Source organism: Conger conger, chromosome 14 (genome assembly GCF_963514075.1).
Source record: "Conger conger chromosome 14, fConCon1.1, whole genome shotgun sequence".
Taxonomy (NCBI): domain Eukaryota; kingdom Metazoa; phylum Chordata; class Actinopteri; order Anguilliformes; family Congridae; genus Conger; species Conger conger.
In genome coordinates, this window is record NC_083773.1 from 32,291,222 (window position 1) to 32,313,404 (window position 22,183).

Here is a 22,183-nt window from a genome sequence, read left to right on the forward strand (position 1 = left end):
AAATTAGAACAAAAATCCAAGTGTTTTTTTTTATATTGACCTGTGTGGCTAAGATGTTTTGATCAGGAAGCCTAAACATTATTTGTACCATTTTTCATCCCGCCAATCCCACGGTTTTATTCCACTTCTGTTAGAAGTGTCAAAAAAAAATTATGAAGTACATACATTTGTGTTATTATTGTGAGTTGGCATATTCCGGCAAAATAGTTATTTTATCAGAACGCAAGGATAGTGGTGTAAATAGTCGTGTCCTGTGGACATTTAAATTCTATGGGCTAGTGCAAGCGATGGGCTGTTATGCTGAAGAGCAAGCCCTTTGCACCACTGCAGATTTTCAGACATACCTGCCTAGACAGCAGGTCTCGCGCTTGCTGAAATCCTGCAGGGGGAGCTCTCTTCACAGCTCACACTGATCCTCATAACATATCACAAAGCCCGAATGCGGTGAAACACATCAGTTGTTTGTTGTTGACTGTGTTTGCCTCTGAAAAATGAATTTGTTGCATTTTAACAACACCGCGCAAATCCCGCTTATACTTCTCATGTGCACCCAAAATGAGAAAATGTCTTTCTGCCCTGATCTATACATGGACTAATCTTTTATTTTTTTTTTCTCCTCCTTTCTTTAAAAGGATCTTTCCAAGCTGTGGGTGCTAAAATGTGACTGTACATTAGTGTGCCTTTCTCCTTTGAATTTGAATAATGCATGTTCTCTGCGGGTTCGTGCATTTCAGCCAAATTAAAAGGCTTTTTATTTTCAACTGTAATTATTATCAAAGCTGATGTAATTAGTATCATTGTAGCTCTCATCTAGCACATTAGTAATTCATCTTTAAGATGCAGCACTGCTGCTTGTGTGCGTCTCTCTGTAGCTGACATGTCGAACTAAGCACCCTTTCTCTCTCCCTCTCCCTCCCTTCCTTCTCTCTCTTCTCTCCTCCTCTCGTGTTTACCTCAGTGCGCGCTATGGAAGCCCCAAGCGACAGCTGCAGTTCTACAGGTACCTCTGCTCTGCCCCTCTGTGTCTCTGGGTCTCTCCCTTTATTCTGGGCCCCCTCCTGGTGTTGCTCTGGAGGGTCATGAGGAGCCTGCTTGGCTCTTTACAATGGCTTGCCAAGTGATTGCTGAGTATATTGTAACATAACGGTCTGATCAATAAATAAATCGATCCATCTCTTTTATGGCACTGTTGACAAAAAAGATTGTCGTAAAGGTTGTGCTGCAAATGCAAGACTCAGCAGCCTGGTTCTGGCTAAAAAATATTTTATAAATCAGTTGGTTTTTTTATCGGGCAGGTCATAGTAATATAACGCTGACTAATGAAGCGTTGCACTGAAAGTGTGACAAAGGTCTGTACGCCCTGGCCAATCTGTCTTTTGCCACATTATCCTGAAACAATTATTCGCACTTCCGCTGTTTTTATTTGTCCCTCAAGAAGGGTGATATTGTTCAGCAGCATAATGCTCAAATTGTTTAATGTGGAGCACATTTTAAAACATCCTGTACATTCAATGTAGAGGTGTCTACCCTGATTGGAAGCACGGGCTTGTGTGGTACAATATAGCATGGTGATCCCCAACATGGTCAGCCACCGTCTGTGAAACCATCAGTGGCAGCTGGTGGCAATACTGGATGGGGGGCTAAAAACTGGAAGTCTAATCAATCAATAGCTCATTCTCCAGCTTTGCATTTGAAAATATGCCATTCGAATATGTGCAATTTAATGAAATACTTTTATTCAAAGCGCCTTACAGTACCATGAGCTCATACATTTTTCAGGATGGCTCGCACTGGTGGGAATTGAAATCCATAACCTTGGCAGTGTTAGTGCTGTGCACAACCAGTAGAGCTACAGGACTACAAAATAGGCCCCTACCCTGTTAGAGCAATAAAACTATGAAACCAAGCCTTGCTATAAAAGAGAAATCTCCATAACTGAACCTTCAGTAATGTAGCCTTTCTAAGCACAATTACAAACTGGCTAACCCTTGCCACATTTATCATCTCAATTGGCATAACTACAAATGTTGCCTATGATATTTTATCAGCCCGTTATTTTCCATAAACAGTGAACATGCAGTCAAGCAGCTCATTTTGACTCGTCTCTGACGTGTAACTTAGTGACCGGTGTGTTACAAAAGCGATCGGCTAACTGACATTTTAGCCATTTTTTCTTCAAAGGTTAGCCCATTTATGCCAGCCGCCACTGGAAACCTGTGCTGTCACAATGGAGCCCCTATAGTTTACTGAGTGGTGGTGTGCTCGACTGCACTCAAGCACAGATGGTGGCATGGGCGATACTATCGGATCCGCATTTGTCCAGAAATTCCTGCGTAGTTGGATCCAGTGGATGCTAATTGAAATGCAATGCGTGTCAAATGTGTGGGATTTCCTGATAAAAACCTGACCTGACGTGTTGTGCGGTAGAACCGACAGCTGGTTGGGTCGCATCTATAATTTACCCCTGGATGTGCTGCCTGTCGTCCCTCCTGGAAGAAAGATTTGGGAAATGTCGTGGGTTTCCAGACCTGTCCTGAAAGTATGATGCTCATCCCAGAACCACAATGGTCTGGAACATTCCAGAATTTCTCCCATACATCTGACCGAAAGACTCCCATCAGAACCGTGTAGTGTTCACCATTTTTCAAAATGCACAACAGTCGATTCTGCTCTCAGCTAAGGTGTGTCTTCTAGTAAGGGCCATGGTGGTGTGTGAGGAAATCCTTGAGGAGTATCGGAGCTGAGAGAGTGAGGACAGGGAAACGGGGAGGTGTGGGTTACGTGCTGGTGTTTGGTACAGTGCGTGTCCCCTCCCTCTTGCTGCCTACGGCCTGATTGGGGTGCTGTTTCGGTCACTGCAGTCCATTCGACCTTTTTTTTTGCTGATGGTTCTGTAAAAGCCCTGACCGTGTGAGACTACGGTAATGAGCTCTAGCCTTCTTTCTTGTTTGTACAGCTGATCGCCTTTCACCCCTTTTAAGTGCAACGGGACCAGTTAACCCTCCAACTTCAGCGAGGTATTGATCTCCCAGCTGTAATTCCCCTCTAAGTTTTTCAGTGTTAATGGAGCATGCTGAATAACGCCCTGCACGGCTGCAGTAGTTACAGGATACGCCGTTAGCCTGCCAGTTCCTTTTCTGTCAGACCACTCCAGGAAATGGCTCACTCTGCTGTGCGCAGGGAAGGCGGGTTAGAGCAAACTCGGTGAACCGGCTCCTCGCCGTGTGAGTAAGTGCGTCTCGGTCCGGTGTGAAAACGTCTGAGTTGGCGGTTCTGCGCGTAGCGGCTTGCCGCCCAGGTTCTCAGGTGTGTGTGAAGTTGGCGGGATGGCGCTGTCTCCTGCATAATGCATGCTCGCGGGGCCGCCGCTCGATAGGGCTGAGGAAATGGAGTTTTTATCGGGGGTGGGGGGATGCGTCTTTCTGCCGTGGTGCCGTCAGCAGTACCGCCGCGGCTCCGTGCTCTTCCTCCCTCCGTTCTGGCGCACACTGCAGTGCGAAGCGCTGTCCCACTTACAGACCGCCACCCCCGCGGTCCTGCTTGACCCCCGCTCTAGGGACAGCAGCTCCTGGATCAGCCTGGATCGGCCGGGCTGAAAGTGACGCCGTCTGGGTGTCTGTCCGTCTGGGTGTCTGTGTCCAGCTGGGTGGGGAGAGCGCTTTCAGTGTGTGGAGGTCTCTCTCACCCAAACTCGGCTGTGCTCATCTGTGTTCTGCCCAGATGCCAAGTGCATTCCCATTCCCATTTTCATTTTCATTGAACTTTTTTACTTTAGAATGCAATTCACTTATGATTTTCTGCTTATACAAGTACACGTCATATAATGAAATATGAAGTGTTTATAAACAAGTTTATACAGTTTATAACATATTTCTATTCATGAAAAAACTGGTTTAAGCCGGTGGTTTAATGTTGTGGCTTAGGTGTATTCAAGGTGCAGAAGATCAGAAATGGTGTATGTGACGAGTAAATGTCCAATATTCACATCCCGAGACTTAATCAGTCATATCAAATAACACTTCCCTGCTTTCTTCACTTTCTCTAATGTGCTGTATGGCAAATGGCTCCTTTCGAAAGGAATCACATTTTAATTGATTAAATTCCAGAATGACAGGTTAAATCAGTGCTGTTCTGATCGCTGAAAGTGTGCACACTTCAGAAGATTGAACCAAGTGGTAAGCAGCCAAACTTGCATTATGTTACGATACAGTTAATGGGGGAAAAAAAAAAAACTTAAACTTAAAACTTAAATTGGTTTTCCACTGGGGTCCCCCAGGACTGAGAGTGAGGGCCCCTGACCTAGAGTGACATCATCTCCACAAGCTGACTGCCATCATTACATGAAGCAGCTCTTGCGCTGTTCTGAACTTGAACGCAGTGTAGTACACAGCTCAGTGAGATTCTGTAGTGTATAGTACCTGGGTGGTTTTGCATATTGGTTGCACTGCAAAAGCAAGATTGGTTCTCTAAATGTTGTAGCACTAGAACAAGTGGGCTTTGTATGATGTGGAGTTGGGGTTCATTTGAGGAAGTCTGCAATTCTTTGTGCGTGTGGTTGCTTGTATCTGTACATGCATGTCTTTATGCAGCTTCGTAGTCTGTATGTGCAGTTTGCATGTACATAAATATGTAAGCGAACATGGTAGTGGTTACATGCTTAAAAAGTCATAGTATCCTCTCCTTTGGAAGAGTGATCAAAACCTTTTAGCACAAAAGCTGCTGTGAATAATTTAGGGCTGATAATATTTTGCTGTCGTTTGCAGAACATGCCGGGTCCTAAATCTTGTAAATGGAGGAAACCGACCAGGGGCGAGGAGGGGGGAGGTGTGTGTACAGTGTATGGGCAGGGGGGAGGGTGCGCACCATCTCATTCACTAATTGGTTTAGACGCTTCCCAGTTAGACACTCCCAGTTTGGGTGGACTGCTGCATTGCTGTGAGCAGTCAGCGTTTATAAGCATGGCCTCACACCAGAAGCTCTTGTTCATGAGCAGACCCCCCCAAGACAGCAGGTGAGCTTGAGCTGTGTGTGTGTGTGTGTGTGTGTGTGTCTGTGTGTGTGTGCTGTATGTGAGACCTGCGTTTGTCTACATATATACATATATATATATATATATGTATGTGATTGGTGAGATGTCTCTGTCCGGTTCGGGTCAGCGCGGATGCTAATGTCTCTGCTATCTCTAGCTCTGGGAGCAGTGTGTGTTTCATAGCAGGCGGGTGCGACTGCAATGCTGTATGTTATGAAGAATAATTCGATCGCTTAACTTTGTGATTTGGTCTTGTGTGAGATGAGTCTTCTGAGACTGCCTGGAAATGTTTTCTAAGTAGGCGTATTCTGTTTGTACAGTATGTGTGATTGTACTGTGTGCATGTAGGTAATCCGTCATCCTCTGATAAGTGGGAAGCCGCTACCTGCAGAAGTATTGGACATGCTTGACAGTCGATAAAGTCGATAATGGTAATGAAGAGACTATTATGGTTTTCTATTTGTTTGGCAGCTGTACTTATGCGGGGCGATCAACATTAGTGAATGGAGTCGGGCACACAGATGGGAAGTTTGCATGTGCCGTGTTGTACACTTAAAGGCAGCACTGAGCCTACTTGTAGCCCTTCAATTAATTGCATTTGAATTCTAAATTATTGCTTATTCATGTGTCTCTTAAGTGGAAAACAAGGTGAAGGCTTTTTATTTTCTTTGTATCATACCGGTGGCATATTATTAGTTTACTGCCATGGAAATGGGCAACTCTGTTTCCCTTTTTAACAAATGTTCAAAAAAGAGAAATGTGCTCTAATTCCTACAAGCCTAGCTGTTGAGAACGAGACCGCTGAAACGCAGAATGTAGTCATGGCAGAGTGATCATGTCCTGTGCACACACTTTCAGATGTGTCCACTTGTGCCTATGCCATGCTGTTGGGTTGACATCATGATCTGCACGTTGGATATGCAGATGCAGCTCGAAGCTTTTTCACTGATTCCTGAACAGAATAAAATGAATAAGAACATTATAAAAATAAATGATTAAAAGTTCAAATTACATGTATATCCTCCTGCAATACATTTTTGGCCCCAGTAGGGGACATGTTGCTGGTCTTAATCTCAAGTACCATATATTCTCCTATGCTGAATTCAATAGTAATAAAATATATATTTTTTAATTATTCCACTGCAACATTTTTTTGTCATCCAAGAAAATAATTCATAAACAATCTGCCGGGACTCATTTTATTAATAACCTATTGCATTTTATTTGTAACACACTGATATTGAAGTCTTTACTGTATTGATGATTTTACTAACGTTGAGCATCTTTGTCTTTTTTCTTTCTGCCGAGTTGCTTGATGGACCATAAATTATAATACCGTGAATTCCACGGTGACTGTATTGGACATGCGGCCTTTACGGCGGCCTGTAGTGTAGTGGTTAAGGTACATGACTGGGACCCGGAAGATCGGTGGTCTGTGGTTCGATCCCTGGTGTAGCCACAATAAAATCCGCACAGCCGTTGGGCCCTTGAGCAAGGCCCTTAACCCTGCTCCAGGGGAGGATTGTCTCCTGCTTAGTCTAATCAACTGTACGTCACTCTGGATAAGAGTGTCTGCCAACAGCTACATAATAGAGACTGATAAGAGTTATTGACACCTAAGGGTTATAAACGCACATTTCAGCCTCTTATGTAACTCTATTGGGCTTTACCACCCAAATATCCCGCAGTTGTAATGTCGGTTACCATGGAATTGCCCAGCTGTTCAGCTGCCTGAGGAGGGGGGCTACTCTAGCGTTGGCTGTGGAACATGTTTGCAAATCCACCGGTCTGAGAGCAGGACCAGGGTTGAGCAGCCTGAGGAGGGGGGGTCTGAGAGCAGGACCAGGAGCCGGTCTGAGAGCAGGGCCAGGAGTCGGTCTGAGAGCAGGGCCAGGAGCCGGTCTGAGAGCAGAACCAGGGTTCGGCAGCCTGAGGAGGGGGGGTCTGAGAGCAGGGCCAGGAGTCGGTCTGAGAGCAGGGTCAGGAGCCGGTCTGAGAGCAGAACCAGGGTTCGGCAGCCTGAGGAGGGGGGGTCTGAGAGCAGGGCCAGGAGCCAGTCTGAGAGCAGGGCCAGGAGTCGGTCTGAGAGCAGGGCCAGGAGCCGGTCTGAGAGCAGAACCAGGGTTCGGCAGCCTGAGGAGGGGGGGTCTGAGAGCAGGGCCAGGGTTCAGCAGCCTCCCCATTAGCCTGAGTAATCGCATTGTGAGTGCAGCCGGCCGGCTGCTGGGATGCTGATGCTCCATGTGAGAGCTCTCAGTTCCGTTAAAGCCCCAGGAGTCCCGGGCGGATAATAATCGTTATTACATGCAGTCAGATATCTATAGCTGAGTGAAGAAAGCCGCAGTCAGATGTGCGTTAGCTCTCCGTTAAAGCAGAGTCCGATAAGAACGGTCAGGCGAGCATATTTAGACTGACGGAACTTCAAATGTAGCACCAACATAAAATGTACAAATACCAAAAACGTACTAAATATGGTGAAGCTGTATCATCAGTACATAGTTATTTAGTATCAAGTCTTGTATATAATCGTATGTAACATGGAATATGTAATGTTATACTTATAGTATACCTGAATATTATTTGTAGACTATAGAAATGCTTTGAATAGAGAATACTGTTGGCGTTGGTCTTTGTATGGACATTGTGGATGTACTAGATTGTTATGCATCAAAATATTCTGTTGTCATAATTTGATGTTTACTCTGCATATTATGGGTCAGTGTCATGATTCTTTGTCCCAGTCTTTTCTAGTTCTAATTTCAAAGCTGATTGGAGTGTTTAGGCATGCAGTATCTACACACAGAAAAATGGGAACTGAGATTGAAGTTGGGGGATGTAGGCAAAGAGCATAGCTGCCGGTTTGATTTGTAGATGGCATCCTTTAACAGTTCTGCTTTAGCGTGTAGCTCTACTGCCGATTAGGCCCTCAGTACCCTCAGCAGTCCTCACCAGTGCTGGAAACACACACTGTTCCCCCAGCCGAGGTCCCCACCTTGTTTCTGTTTTAGCTAGTCTATTGATGTGTGTGTGTGTGTGTGTGTGTGTGTGTGTGGTGAGCTGTGTCATTGTCCCATGCGCATCCCATGTGCGTGCATGCATGTATTTGTGTGTGTCTGCATATGTTTACATTTCATGTTCATGCTTGTGTGACTGAGTATGCTTTCATATTGTATGTACAGTGCTCAAGTCTATGTGAATACTGGTGTGTTTGTGTGTGTGTATGTGTGTATGTATGTGCGCACATATACAAAAATATTGGTGACAGTGACACAATTCTTGTCTTGGCTCTGTACTCCAGCACATTGGATTTGAAATAAAACTATGAGTAAGTGGTCAAAGTGTCAGTGTCAGAGTGTCAGCTTTAATTTGAGGGTATTTACATCCATATTGGGTAATTAATGTAGGAATTGCAGCCCTTATTATTCATAGACCTCCTATTTTAGTATGTTGACGAATTGTCATTTTCTTAAATATTTTGTACTTGGTTGCAAATCCTTTCCATTCGATGGCTACCTGTCTGTGACCCACAGACCTCACCAGCTTCCGGGTATCTTCCCTGGTGATGCTCTGCCAGGCCTGTACTGCAGCCATTTTCAGTTCCTGTTTGTTTCTGGGGACTTTTGCCTTCACTCTTGTTTTCAGCAACTAAAACACGTGGACAGATGGTTGCCAAGGCTTGTCAAGAACATTCCAGTTTTTTGGTCAGGGCCATCTGAGCAGTTAAGATGTTTCTGTACACTTCAGTCAGCGTCAGGAGTCGCATCATCAATGAAGACATGTGAACCAGCTCCCTTGGCAGCCATGCATGCAAAACCTGTAACACTGCCTCCAGCACACAACTCTAGCCCCTTTCTTTGCATCATTAGTTCATTAGTTAAGACACACAGCTGAGCAGGCAATTGTCCAATTACTTTTGCTCCCCTAAAATGGGGGGACTATCTATAAAAAGAGATAGTAGTTCCTAAACTGGTCACCGTATACATACCCTCAAAGCTGACTGTCTGGAATTTAACCTCCTAATTTCTGTTTCATTTCAAATCCATTGTGCTGGAGGACAGAGCTAAAATGACAAAAAATTGTGTCACCGTCCCACTACTTTTGTATTTGTATGTGTGTGTGTGTGTGTGTGTGTGTGTGTGTGTGTGTGTGTGTGTGTGTGTGTGTGGGCACACACACACAGGGTGGCTCCAGTTACAGCATAGCCCGGTTGCAGGAGAGCAGGTGCTATTTAAGGAGGTGCCCTGCCTGCCCGTCTCAGACTCCCAGCTCTCCTCCTGCACGGTGGCCGCAGTGCCAGTAGGCAGGTCCGGGCTGGGCCGGGGGGTAGGATGTTCGCGGGGGGGTTCACCGGGAGGCCCCTCGGCCTGAAACCCAATGTCCATGCCGAAAATCTGCAGATCCCCGAGCCGGGCGTGGGCGTGCGCAAGAGCAGCAGCACAGGTAGCAGGATGTTGTCCATGTCGTACAGCGAGAGCATCCGCAGCGGGATCAGCCGCTACCACTCGGACCAGGGCCTGAGCCCCCCGCGGGCCCCCGACCAGGCCCAGCTCCAGCGCCAGCGCGAGCAGCGGGCCGCCGCCCAGGTCCGCAACATGGAGGACTTCCTCAGGATGAACTGTCTGGTGCTGGAGGACTGCGTCTCCTACCAGACCGGTATGAAGTACAGGTAAGGGGGCCAGACTGACGTATGCTGGAGAAGGTAATGAATCGGGCAAGCAGTTACCTGTGGGGGCTCCCTATGTGGGGACTGCAGTTACTGTATATGAAGTACAGGTAAGGGGGCCAGACTGAAGAATACTGGAGAAGCTAATGAATCAGGCAAGCAGTTACCTGGGGGAGCTCTCTATACAGGTGTAACGTTCAGGGAACAGGAGGCACAAAGGCACTGTGGAAGTGGTGGTCGTACTGGAGGTCGATCTGCTTGATGAGAGTACAGTACAGTGACTGGCATGCTGTTTGGGTTGGGTTTGTCTCTGCTGAACAGGACCGCTGCATGTGGGTTCTTTTGCTTGAGATTGTGGGTCACTGCACTTTTTTTCTTCCTGGAGGTTGAAAGTCTCAGTATTTTAAGTGAGGTGCCCGCTCCTCCGTTCTTCCCAGTGTGGTTTGTACTGAGGGGCATTGTGAAAAATCTGTGCTGTACGGCTGGCTTAATGCAGAAGGGAGAACGATGATGAGGGAAGGGATTGGATGATTTGTACTGCCCGTCTTCTGCCAGCGACTGAAACACACACGTTTAAACCTTGGCTCACCTGATGCAGACATTCTAATGTTGCATGGGTTAAGTAGCCCAGCCTAGACCAAATTGGAAACTAAACAATTAGCTTCTTAATGATACTATGTTCCCCATTTCCCTCGTACAGTTACTATGGCATCTAACTTCATGTCAGATTATGTATTCACAATTGCTATTGGTTGTGGGTCTGATGACATAACATCAGCACTTATGCAAGTTACTCTAGAGAAGGGTGTCTGTTAAATGCCTAAATATTAATGTAAAATGGTTGATTTGTTTAGATCTGTGTGTAATTGGTCTGTGGAGACCGCCTCATAGCTCTGTCGGTTGTGGTTTTTAGTTGCTGCAGAACGGGAAGTAAACTGGACCCGTGCCGTTGATGGAGAATCGGTACGTGTGGTTCTGCGCCACCGCAGGCGGTCGGAAACGAGTACCCACGGGTTCTCTGCTTCCACGTGGGGTCTGCAGACATCAACCTGTTCGCTGTGCTCTCGCGAGCCTTTAGCAGGGCGTTTTCTTTTTCTTTTTTAAAGATATTTTTTAGGCCTTTTTCAGCTTTATTGGACAGTATATAGAGACAGGAAGAATGGGGGCGAGAGAGAGGGAAAGACATGCGACAAATTGTCAGATGGTCGGATTCGAACCGTTGACGTCGCGGCTCACAATGAGCATGCGGTCAGTGCTCTGCAGGCTGCGCCACCGAGACACCCCAGCAGGGCGTTTTCCATGCGCCGGGGGGAGAACGGCCTCGTCCTTGTCGCCAGTCTCCACCGCGGAGCTGCCGCCGATCGATCAGATCAGCCGTGCTTTTCTCTGTACATCCCCACTGATATAAATTAATATTTCATATCTGTGTTGGATCCCAGAACCTCTGTGTAATGCGGAGGCTGGTGGGGTGGGGAGTTGGAGGGTCAGGGGGTGCAAGGTGGGGGCCGAGGGGCCGGGTTTTGGGTGTGGTTCAGTGAGTGGGGGATGCTGGCCAGGCGCCGTTTCGACAGAGGGCAGGGTTGTATGTCGAGCAAGCGGTGGTGGCCGTACCTTTTCTGCTAAGTGCGGTCGCCCTCGCACAAATGGCCGTTGGCTCACCTCAGGTTGGTGGAGGGTTGGGTTACGCCCGGGGGGCGGGACAGGGCTCACTGTGTACATTCAAACGGACTGCTGTAAGGAAGCCCCGCGCAGCTGCCGGTGGTTCATGTTTACAGATCCGCGAGTCGTTGGAAGGGACCGCACGGGAAGTGGAGGAGGCCGCGGTCACGCTATTGTCCGCGGCTGTTTTTAATTTGTAGATTAAAACCGGCGGGTATAGGATGTGGTTTTGCGTGATTGCACGCCGGTGTTGGTTTCTCACAGAAACACTACCTGCTTTACCTGAATGGAGGCCAGAGGAGGCTCTCCGCTCTAATTGAGTATTGTATCCTGATCAGGCCCTGTTTTTAATGAGGGTGGAATCAGGTCAGAGATGGAGCCTCAGAGAGAAGGCCCCCCTGCTGCACAGCCCTAACACACCTGTAAGGAGTAGCAGGGAAACCCACTCTTGTGGAGGCACCAGGAACTGTCATATCCAGTGTTCTGTGTAGGAATGACAGCCCTTTTATACATTGTCACCCTCATTTTAGGGAAGCAATAGTAATTTGGCGAAATGACTATAAATCATTATATTTATTATTTGGTTGCAAATCCTTAGTCTGCAACCCATAGACATCACCAGATAATCACCAGACCAGACATCCCCAGATCATCACCAGACCAGACATCATCTTCTCTGCTGATGCTCTGCCAGGGCTGCAGTGCAGCCATCTTCAGTTCCTGTTTGTTTCTGGGGCACTTCAGTCTTGTCTTCAGCAAGTAAAACGCGTGTACAGTCGAGGCCTGTCAAGAACATTCAATTCCCTTTTTTTGACCCTGAAAAACTCTGTGGTTGAAACTAAAAAACTGTTTTTTAAAGGAGCACGGTCACGCTTGTTTCAGTTGAGCTTATTTGGATTAAATGCTTAAATTATGTGTGTAGGCATTTTGAAAATCACCTTCAGTGTAGCCATTTCCTAAATATGGGGCAAAACTCAAAACAAACACTCCCACGAAAATACGGTAACGTTAGCATTAAAATATCTTGGCTAGCCTGAGCGATATGACGTACATCTCTGACTTCGCCCAGTTAAAGGATGAGCTTTTCGATTTTGACGAAGAAATACAGCCTTGCAGTTTTGAACCGGAATTTACAGCATAGGACGAGGCGTGTCCACAACCAACATTTCGATGTTGTTAGCTAGATATTTACTTGCTCGTCGCTTAGTTGCCCTCCTGGACCCCTTGGTTGTAGATACTTCTTCCAAGTTAGGTTCCGTGATATTTTTATGGTAACTTTACTGTATTATTACTGTTAAGTGTTATGTGATCGCCTGGATGGGTGGCCGTCCATAAACCAGTCTCTGCATTCAAGGTTGGACTTTGAGTGCCTGTTACCTTCTTGGAAACGCAGGCTGGAGATTCAAGCCAAACAGGACGTGTTTGTTTTGAGAAGTTTTGGCCCATATTTAGGAAACCGCTGCACTGATAGTGATTTTAAAAATGCCTACACACATAATTTAAGCATTTAGTCCAAATAAGCTCAACTGAAACAAGCGTGACAGTGCTCTTTTAAATGTACTTTTTGGTCAATCTGGACTTTAGTAAACTAATCTGGCTGTTCTGCTCTTGAGACTTACCAGCGGTTTGCATATTGCAGTGAACCCTCTAAGGTGCTCGTGTATTCTTCTAATTCTTGACTCATCTGTGCCTACATCCTGGAGTGTTCATCTATTAGACAGTATTTGAAAGTATTCTTTGGTCATCCATTACAGTGGTCTTCCATGTTCTACCAGGCTGTTGGTATTGGTTTTTAAACAATGTATCAAATAGTTGATTTTGACATACCCAATGTTTTCGTTGAGTTTACCTCATTATGGTCTGCTTTATTGGCATTGATGCTTATTTGGTCCTCAAGTTAAGAGACAACAGCATCAGTCCAAATGCAATCACAATTCTGTTGGCTTTCTTGTACATGAACTAATGTCACAAAAACCCCTGACCGAGAAACAGCTGAGCAGCAAATTGTTTGCTCCCTTAAAATGGAGTGACTATATAAAAATGGCTACAATTCCTACACAAATCACCCGATATGGATGTAAATATCCTCACATTAAAGACAACAGTATGCACTTTACCTCAAACTCATTGTTTCATTTCAAATCCACTGTGCTGGAGTACAGAACCAACATGTCAAAATGCTTACACACTGCCCTGTATGTGGCCCAGTCCAGCTGTGAGGGTAGGTGCTGTAGCTACACATGTTGAGAACAGCTGGTGTCGATGCAGGCTGAATGGCACCCAGCATTGCCTCCCAGCAATCTGAACCCAACAGCATCTCGCTGACATTAAGAGGCTCATGTAGCCAGCTGGAACAATGGGGTAAACAAATCCGGGCATTTACAAAATGGTATCACAGTTCCTGTGTTACCTGGAGGTCTTATTTACACTGGCTTCGTACCCAAAAGTTTACAATGAAAGGAAAAGGAGAATAGCCGAAATGCAGGACAATTCGGACCGTCCTGTTTTAATAGGAAATAACTTTCCTACCGAGAGAACATTGTCCACAACGTCTTTGCTGAGTGTTGCCTTTTAATGCTATGGGGCAGTCTTCGCTGTGGCCAAGTTATTGATTTTTCCAGAGTGGCCGTGCTTGGTTTCATCGCATCGGGCCGGCGCTAATGGACGCTAAGCGCACACTGCCTTCATCTTCATTGAATACATTTGTGCGGCCTGTCTGCAGGCCTCGCAGACGCTCAGGAGGAAGTGCCTGGCCTTCTCAGGAAAGTCTTTCTCCACACCACGTCTCTCTCCGCTGGTGCTCCCTGCAGAGTTCTGCCGCTGAGGGTGAGGAGCTGGAGCAGCGAGGCTCCGGTCTCCCTCGCCTGCGATGAGCGCATTCTGGGGCCACGTGCCAAAGTGTGCTCCAACTCCGTGAGACTGGTCTGTAGGTGGTGCTGTAGACACTCGCCTGTCTGTCTGCCTCGGGTGAGAGGTTAGCAAGTTGAAGCTCTCCTTTGGGCTCAATAATGACCCTACGTAAGTGCGGGGCAAAAGATAAAATAAACAAAATCCCTGGCCTGAATGGGCAGGCCTAAAAAGGCTGAATTCACGACAATGAGGTAGAAAATGAGTTTAAAACGAAGAAGCATAAAGCACCAACTGGCTCCTGTTCTCACAAACGCACGCACTACCTGTAAGTGAAATTATCTCCTTTTCTGTGTTGCATGTAAACTGATGTAGAGGCTGTTGTGGACAGTGGCAACTGAAATTAAAAGGCATTTTAATTTTGTGGTGCAGTCAGAGATGGCTTTTCGTCTTTAACCGGCAGACTTATGGCTCCTGATTTCATTATTTTATTTTCCCCTCCCAGAGTTCAACATCATTAGTGTATTTCTCACTCAATAGCTGCCACCAGTCATCGGCCTGGTCTCCTGTGTTGCTTGTTCACACACCTTGTTCGTGTGCTAAGAGTTACTGTTTTTGCTGCCTTCCACCAAAAAACTTTTTTTTTTTTTTTTTGTGCTGCCTGCTGATTGCAGAAAGGGGAACTCACCCCTCGATTGTGTTACCTGGGGTATGAACATTCATCTTCAGTTCCCTCATTCTGTAATGTATGTGTAAATTCTCTCTGCTGTTGTGTCTGGGTGATAAAGTTCATGAAGGTTACATTTATACAAGCAGAGCCATTCCATTCATTTCATCTTGTTGGTCTGATGAGAAATCAGGTGTATAAAGTGTATGTATTTTTTATAACCAAAAAAAGGCAACATGCAGAATGATAATCAATGAAAAGGACTTTAAGAACATAGTGACGCATTGTTCATATTTCTGGTAGTTGTTTTGAATGGCATCACAAAATGTCTGGACAAGAGAAGAAAAAGAATCTTCACCGCAATCCACAAGGACAAGCAACCAGCCGAACAAGGCTAATAATCTTGGTGTGGTGCTAAAGTATACCATGTAGATGTGCCTTACCTTAGCTGTGTACACCACACATGAGTTACCTCTACTAAAGACGTACAAAAATTGGGGCTACTAAATTGGGGTCTTTATTGATTATTTTTAGCTTTGTCCTTTATTTATCCAGCTGAGCCCCACTGAGGCGGAGCCCTTTTCAGTAGACCCCTGGCTATTCCTTAATATACGATGCTCCCAAATCCATTTCTCCTGTCTTTGCCGTAACTATAAATCATTACTGCCCTCCTTGCTTCTTCAGAATAGAGATCTGGCACCACCTAGTGGAATCTAAATCGAGTCGGCCCCCCCGCGCCCCATTCGTGTGGTGAAAGCTGAACCCTTTAAACTTTAATTCACAGGACTCATATTCTAGTTACTCCATGCAAACACAGGGCTTAAAGGCTTAAGCCTTTGTGTTACTGGCCCTGGGCAGCGGTTAAATGGGAGAAGTGGTGCCTGTCTCTGTATCCAGTATTGACTCTGCTGGGTCCTGCGTGGTATTGATTGCAGTTCCGCTTCTTTCATCCTTCAGGATCTATGTTAGCTTGGCTCTTATGTTTGTAATCAGTGCGTCTGTAAATGGTAGTAAAATAGGCTCATTGGCTCAGGCGGTAAGAGCAGTCGCCTGGCAGTCGGAGGGTTGCCGGTTCGATCCCGCCCTGGGTGTGTCGGAGTGTTTCTCAGCAAGACACCTAACCCCCAAAGACTCCTGAGCTGGTTGGTGCCTTGCATGACAGCCAATCTCCGTTGGTGTGTGTGTGTGAATGAATGGGTGAATGAGAAGCATCAGTTGTACGGCGCTTTGGATAAAGGCACTATAGTGTAGGGTATAGGGCGGCCTGTAGCGTAGTGGGTAATGTACATGACTGGGACACACAAGTTCGGTGGTCCGATCCCTGGTGTAGCCACAATAAGATCCGCACAGCCGTTGGGGCCTTGAGCAAGGCCCTTAACCCTGCATTGCTCCAGGGAAGGATCTTATCTGGATAAGAGCGTCTGCCAAATGCCATTAATGTAATGTAATATAAATGCCATCCTTTTTTTATTTTTTAAATATTTGAGCAGTTTTCCCTGCTGCTCATCACTGACAATTTTTTGGGTGCATGAAATTGACATTAAAAGCAGAGTGCTTTTTAAGGTTCTGTCTAGAGTTGGAACTAGATCAGGTCATGGTAGTAAATGTGCTGAACACATCAGATTTGTATCTGTGAAGACCAGCAGCATTTTGTTTCAATCTCTTTCTGCACCACTAGGTGGCATAGATTGCCCATGCCATCAGGTTAATGCAGTAGGGGTGATTTGGATACACATACGATGATGACGTACAAACATGAATCCAAGTCTCTAGTGTTCAGATGTCTGCTTCTTCCCAACTGGAACCCCTGATATTTATTTGAAAGTTGTGATGTTCTGGTTTGCAATGCTTTGGCATTTGGTAAATTAATACCAACTTCCCAGGGAAAAGCTAGCCTGAGATTTTAAATTCCCATATCTCAGATGCCAGAATCATAAGGCTCTTAACTGTAGTTTCCATCTGATGGGTTCCCTCACACCACGATAGAGTCCGTCACACTGGTATGGTGCCTGCCTGGGACCCAATATGTTTGCACATTCAGTCCAGTATTCCAGAAACTAACCTACCAGTACTTTCTAATTAATTTGACCTTCCTGTGGAATTCAGCTGACTGTTCCACATTAAATTTCAAACGAGAAATTAAACCCATCATATGGTGCATAGTTCCATGTTGGCCTGTGACTGCCTGTCATAAGTTTGAGTGGTGATTCACTCATCCACCTTTACACTGGAGCTTGTTCCTCAATCTCCTGTCTTTCCTCTGTGTGTGTCTGTGTGTGTGCGCCTGTGTTTGCTTGTGTGCCTGTCTCTCTGCGTGTGTCTGTGTGCGTGTGTCTGTGCGTGTGTCTCTGTGCGTGTGTCTCTGTGCGTGTCTCTGTGCGTGTCTCTGTGCGTGTGTCTGTGCGTGTGTCTCTGCGTGTCTCTGTGCGTGTGTCTGTGCGTGTGTCTCTGTGCGTGTCTCTGTGCGTGTGTCTGTGCGTGTCTCTCTGCCTGTCTCTCTGCCTGTCTCTGTGCGTGTCTCTGTGTGTGCTTGTCTCTGTGGGTGTCTCTGTGCGTGTCTCTGTGTGTGTCTCTGCGCGTGTCTCTGCGCGTGTCTCTGCGCGTGTCTGCGTGTGTCTGTCTCTGCGCGTGTCTCTGCGCGTGTCTCTGCGCGTGTCTCTGCGTGTCTCTGTGCGTGTCTCTGTGCGTGTCTCTGTGCGTGTCTCTGTGCCTGTCTCTGCGTGTCTCTGCGTTTCTCTGCGTTTCTCTGCGCCTGTCTCTGCGCGTGTCTCTGTGCGTGTCTCTGCGCTATGTGTGAAAATGCACTTAAGAGATTACGTGGGTATGTGTGTGGTGTTATGTTCATGTGTTAAGGTATGTACAGTATATGACCGATTGCTCCTGTTCTGTGGAACTGACAGTATAAGGTTACCTTTTCCACTCATGTGTTTTTGCCATACCAGCCGACTGGTTCAAATAATTGCTCTTGTCTCTGTCATACCTCCTCCAATCAAGCACATTTATTTGTTGGGTTTTTTGAGTATGTGATATCCCTGTCTCATGTCCCAAATACAAAGCCAGATATGAATTAAACATAGAGCTAAATTACTATCTTGTAATAACCCCATCTAATATTGATCAGCCTAGTTTGCGCCCTAAAATATGAATGTGTGTTTTTCTCCTCTAGTGAGCCCAGTCTCTGCCATCTCTCCCTGTGTGGGAGGGGATGAGGGGTTGTCCAGAGCTTATTGATCTGCTGACCAATGAGAGACCCAATGGGTTCTGTTATGACCCACCTCTTCTTCTGTGGTGTGGGAGGGCTGGTTAAAGTCATGTGAAAAGACGCACGTCAACATTTGCACGTTCATGTGTGTTGAAAAAATGAAAATAAGAAGCCATAGATGAGCCGGTTCCAGAACTTCTTACTCACTTCACACTTATTTCCAGACTGAGTCAGTCTGCTAATGGTGTTCGGAGTAGGGCACAGAAGACAGCTACACAATGCAATGACACCCTGATAAATGTTCCTTTCAAAGACATTTATACTCAAAATGGAGATGCTTCCAACAGATGCAATCACCTCACACAATTTATAAAAAGTATTCTCACTCCTTTTCATAACTCTCACAATCCCCTTTTTTCCCCCCCTCTTCTGCTGACTGAAGCCACTGTTATGCCTTTTGTCATGACAATTGTACACTAGCCCAAAAAGCTACTGACTAATGACTAATTCTTCTAGTAAAAACCAGTTGGAAACATCAAGCATTTGAGCTGCACAATGAGAACCCATCTGACAGGCTTTCACCAAAATGAGGCATTTCAATAAAATAAAGATGCTTAATGGCACAATATGCTTTATTACAGGCTTTTAGGGCTGTTGGAGATGTATATTTTTCTCAGTCGTGTGAGCAGAGTTGCTGGACAGTATATTGGCATCACAAGTCAGTTTTAAGAATGGTCTGAGGGTTGGCAGCAGGTTATCAGCACGCACAGTGGCTGAGCATTAACTGTTCATTGAGTCAGGAGGGTTGTACTGGACTCTAATGGCACTCATCGTTCATTTGCCCCTTCCCCTCTTCCTCCCTCTCCCTTTCCATCCCCATCTCTATTCCCCTTTGCTCTCTTTGTCCCTCTCTCTCCTCTTTTCTCTCTCTCCGTAGTGTCTTCATGTGTGCTCTTGTGTTTCTGCTCTACTTCCTCCAGAGAAGATTCAGCTCTTTTTTTTTCCCTCCTGTGTTTTTTCTTCCCTGTATTATTCATGCTTCTCTCCCTCCAGGGGAGGCATAGTGTATGAAACCTGGCAGCGTCTGCTCTCCAGGCCTTGCGTAACGTTGCAGAGAAGAGAGAGGCGCCCACTCGCCAGGTCTTATGAAAGACCCGCGTTACAGAGAGCCGTCCTCCTCCTCCTCCTCCTCCTCCTCCTCCTCCTACGGGGACCGTATCAGTCTGCTGGGAGCAGGCAGGGGCCAGGACAAAATTTTGGTATCAAATAGCATTTGAGTGAATTGCCATCAGTTCTTTTTTTTTTTTTTTGTAGTTTTAGTTTTTTGGCAGGAAAGGGAGGGGTGCGATTTTGGTCAACATCAAGGTAGGTTGTTTGTTGTTTTGGGCCAGTAACCATATACTCCAGTGTCATTCAATATGGCTGGCTTTGTCGCTGTGATTGGGCGGGGGGGAGGTCAGGTGTCACCTGTGCTCCAATGATAGTGCTTCAGGGGGGAGGGGTGTTCCCTCACAGGCTGCTACTCATTTTCCTTTATCTGAGTACATATCAGACTGTTTGACTAAGTCTGTTACACAGTGTCGTGCTGGGTGGTTAATTGGAGTCAGTACACATGCTGGTTATCTTAAACACACAGCACATGTGCAGCATGTGACAATGTTGAGTTTCAATCAGTCCTATAAAAATTGAGTGAAAAAAGAGTGAATCTGGCTGTGCAGGAGTTGAATATAAATGGCTTATTTACAGAGATGAAAACCTTTTGTTATTTTCGGGGTGGGTATCAAGCCTCAGAAATGTAATTCTCACCTGAAGGGCTGTTGGGAGTCATGGGATGTTCCAGGTGTAGATTTAGATTCAGCCCTGCTGTGGTCTGGCCAGGGACCAGGTACTGTAAACATGCTTTTCCCCTCCTTGTCTCAACCTCAGACTCTAGAGCATCTGTGAAGTGAAGCTACTGTTTGTGAGATTGCAAAATATTTAGGAGAAACCAATCTGTTTGGCACTCGTCAGTATTGAGTTGGCTTGGAGCACCATCAACAATTAGTCTCATCATCAGGAGATTGTGATTCATCGATGACCATTGGTTCATTAGTCAAGCACGTTCTCGAAAGTCGGACTGGTTTACCTCGTGCTAATGTGTCGACCTGGTCGGTGTCAGAGCACTGTGAGGTTATGGTTTATCTGACCACATCTGCACAAGGACAGCCTTATGACTGCATCTCTAACACTGGAGTAGTTTTTTTTAAAGCGTGTTTATACAGTTTGTCATATGCTGTCCATGAAGCCATTTTGTGCTGTACTGTCGGTTGTGGTTCATTATGTGTAACTCTGAAGATGCATCTCTTCCTCATTCTTGTGGAACTGCTCGTGGGTTTCTCTGGTGATTAACGTTGGTGTATTTCTACGGCGATTAAATAATGTAGGTTTCTGTGGCAAATCCAGAGGAGTTCTTCCGTCCTGATGATGCAGGATGAAGGGAGCTCTGCCATAGCCACTCCCTGATTCCTCAGGAAGAATACACCAGTGCACCCTGGGAAAGGATCGAGGGTTTGGGAGAGATATGATCCAGGCTCAGAAAAACAAAAAAAACTGGACAGTGAGGGATTTTAAATCATCTTCATCCTCTGTACCTCGTCTCAGTGACCCCTGTTGTTACTGAAACGACCTTTGACCCTTCTGGTCACAGACACTGCTCTGACCTCCGCCTGCACTTCTGGGTCTACATCTGTGGGTGGTGGACCTGCAGTGATTGGATTCAGTGTTCTCCTCTGGATAAAAAGAGGGGGCATTTCCATGCTTAGCGTTTGCAGCGTGACTGAGTTTATTCCAAGCCTAATCTGCGTGGCATCTCGCTTCGTTAATGCAGGAATGACTAAGAGGCTAATTATTTCTGCACGGAATGTCTCAACTATGACATATTTTAACATTTTTAATGTAGGCAGTATGTTCTGAGCTTCACTGTTTTTAATGAGGTTGCAGATGGTTATTTGCTCCTCTTATGGTGGTGAAAGATTATAAACGCAGTGAGGAGCAGGTGGCCGTTTAGCGGAGACGCGCAGGTCCGCAGAACGCTGCGGCCGGCCCCTGGATGGATTACAGGGGTGATACGGGATACCAGCGGGCCCTCAGGCGGGCGGCATTGTGAGGCCCCGAGCCCTCTGGACCGGAACGTGTCCCCGCGTCTCGTTTCCCACCGTGTCCGCCGGACGCCGTGAGCGGGGTCACGCAGGAAACACGCCGTCCGGTCCGGAGTGCGAGACGCTCGCTTCTGTGAGTGCGGCTGGACTGCGTCAGGCCGCCAGATACGTTTCTCGGGAGTGTGACACGGGCGTCTCCGATTGCCCGAGAGACCTCTCCGTTTAGCGCGCTGGAGCTGTCGTAGGTACGGGTGATCGTACCTACGTTTAGGGAGAACTTTATTAGATGTTTATTTGACTTATTTTTGTAGACTTATTGGTCTTCTGCTGTTGTAGCCTATCCACTTAAGAGGTTTGACGCGTTGTGTGTTCAGAGATGCTCTTCTGCATACCACTGTTGTAATGTGTGGTTATTTGCCTTGCTGTCAGCTTTGACCAGTCTGGCTGTTCTTCACTGACCTCTCTCATTAACAAGGCGTTCTTAGATATTCAAACCCCCTGTCTGGCACCAACAATCATTCCATGGCCAAAATCATTTGGATCACATTTCTTCCCAATTCTGACATTTGGCCTGAAAAACAGCTGAACCTCTTGACCATGTCTGCATGCTTTTATGCATTTTGATTCTGCCACATGATTGGCTGATTAAACATTTGCATTAACAAGTTGGTGTACAGGTGTACCTAATAAAGTGCTGAGTGAGTGTATGTAGACATTTGTGTGTTTCTTTGTTTCTTTAAAATGTCAATTTGTGGATAGTGAAGGAACAGTATCCTGTTTCCTGTGTCGTGAGTGAATGAGGATTCTTCTCTTTTCAGGAGCATTTCAAAAGTGAGTGGTGAATGACCATTGAAAGAGAGAGAGACACACACACACACACACACACACACACACACACACACAAACCCAGACAGATGGGGTTACATAATAAATATTTCACACCCTCATGCACAAAGATAAGCTCATGCAGACACAAGCG

The 22,183-nt window shown here is 46.2% G+C and overlaps 1 protein-coding gene across 6 annotated transcripts in view; it reads left to right on the plus strand.

Annotated features, from left to right (window-relative positions):
- The window catches only part of kcnab2a (potassium voltage-gated channel subfamily A regulatory beta subunit 2a), a 72,026-nt gene that overhangs the window by 23,218 nt on the left and 26,625 nt on the right, over positions 1-22,183 (plus strand). For 2 of the 6 annotated variants that reach the window (XM_061219254.1, XM_061219255.1), the window contains exon 3: positions 959-1,000. The exons of 1 other annotated variant lie outside the window; for it this stretch is intronic. In XM_061219254.1, coding sequence (XP_061075238.1) covers positions 959-1,000 — 42 coding nt within the window. Of the gene's footprint in view, positions 1-958; positions 1,001-3,200; positions 3,229-9,462; positions 9,696-22,183 lie in introns of those variants that run through there. 3 more of the 6 variants (XM_061219259.1, XM_061219257.1, XM_061219258.1) reach the window with 3 other exon arrangements.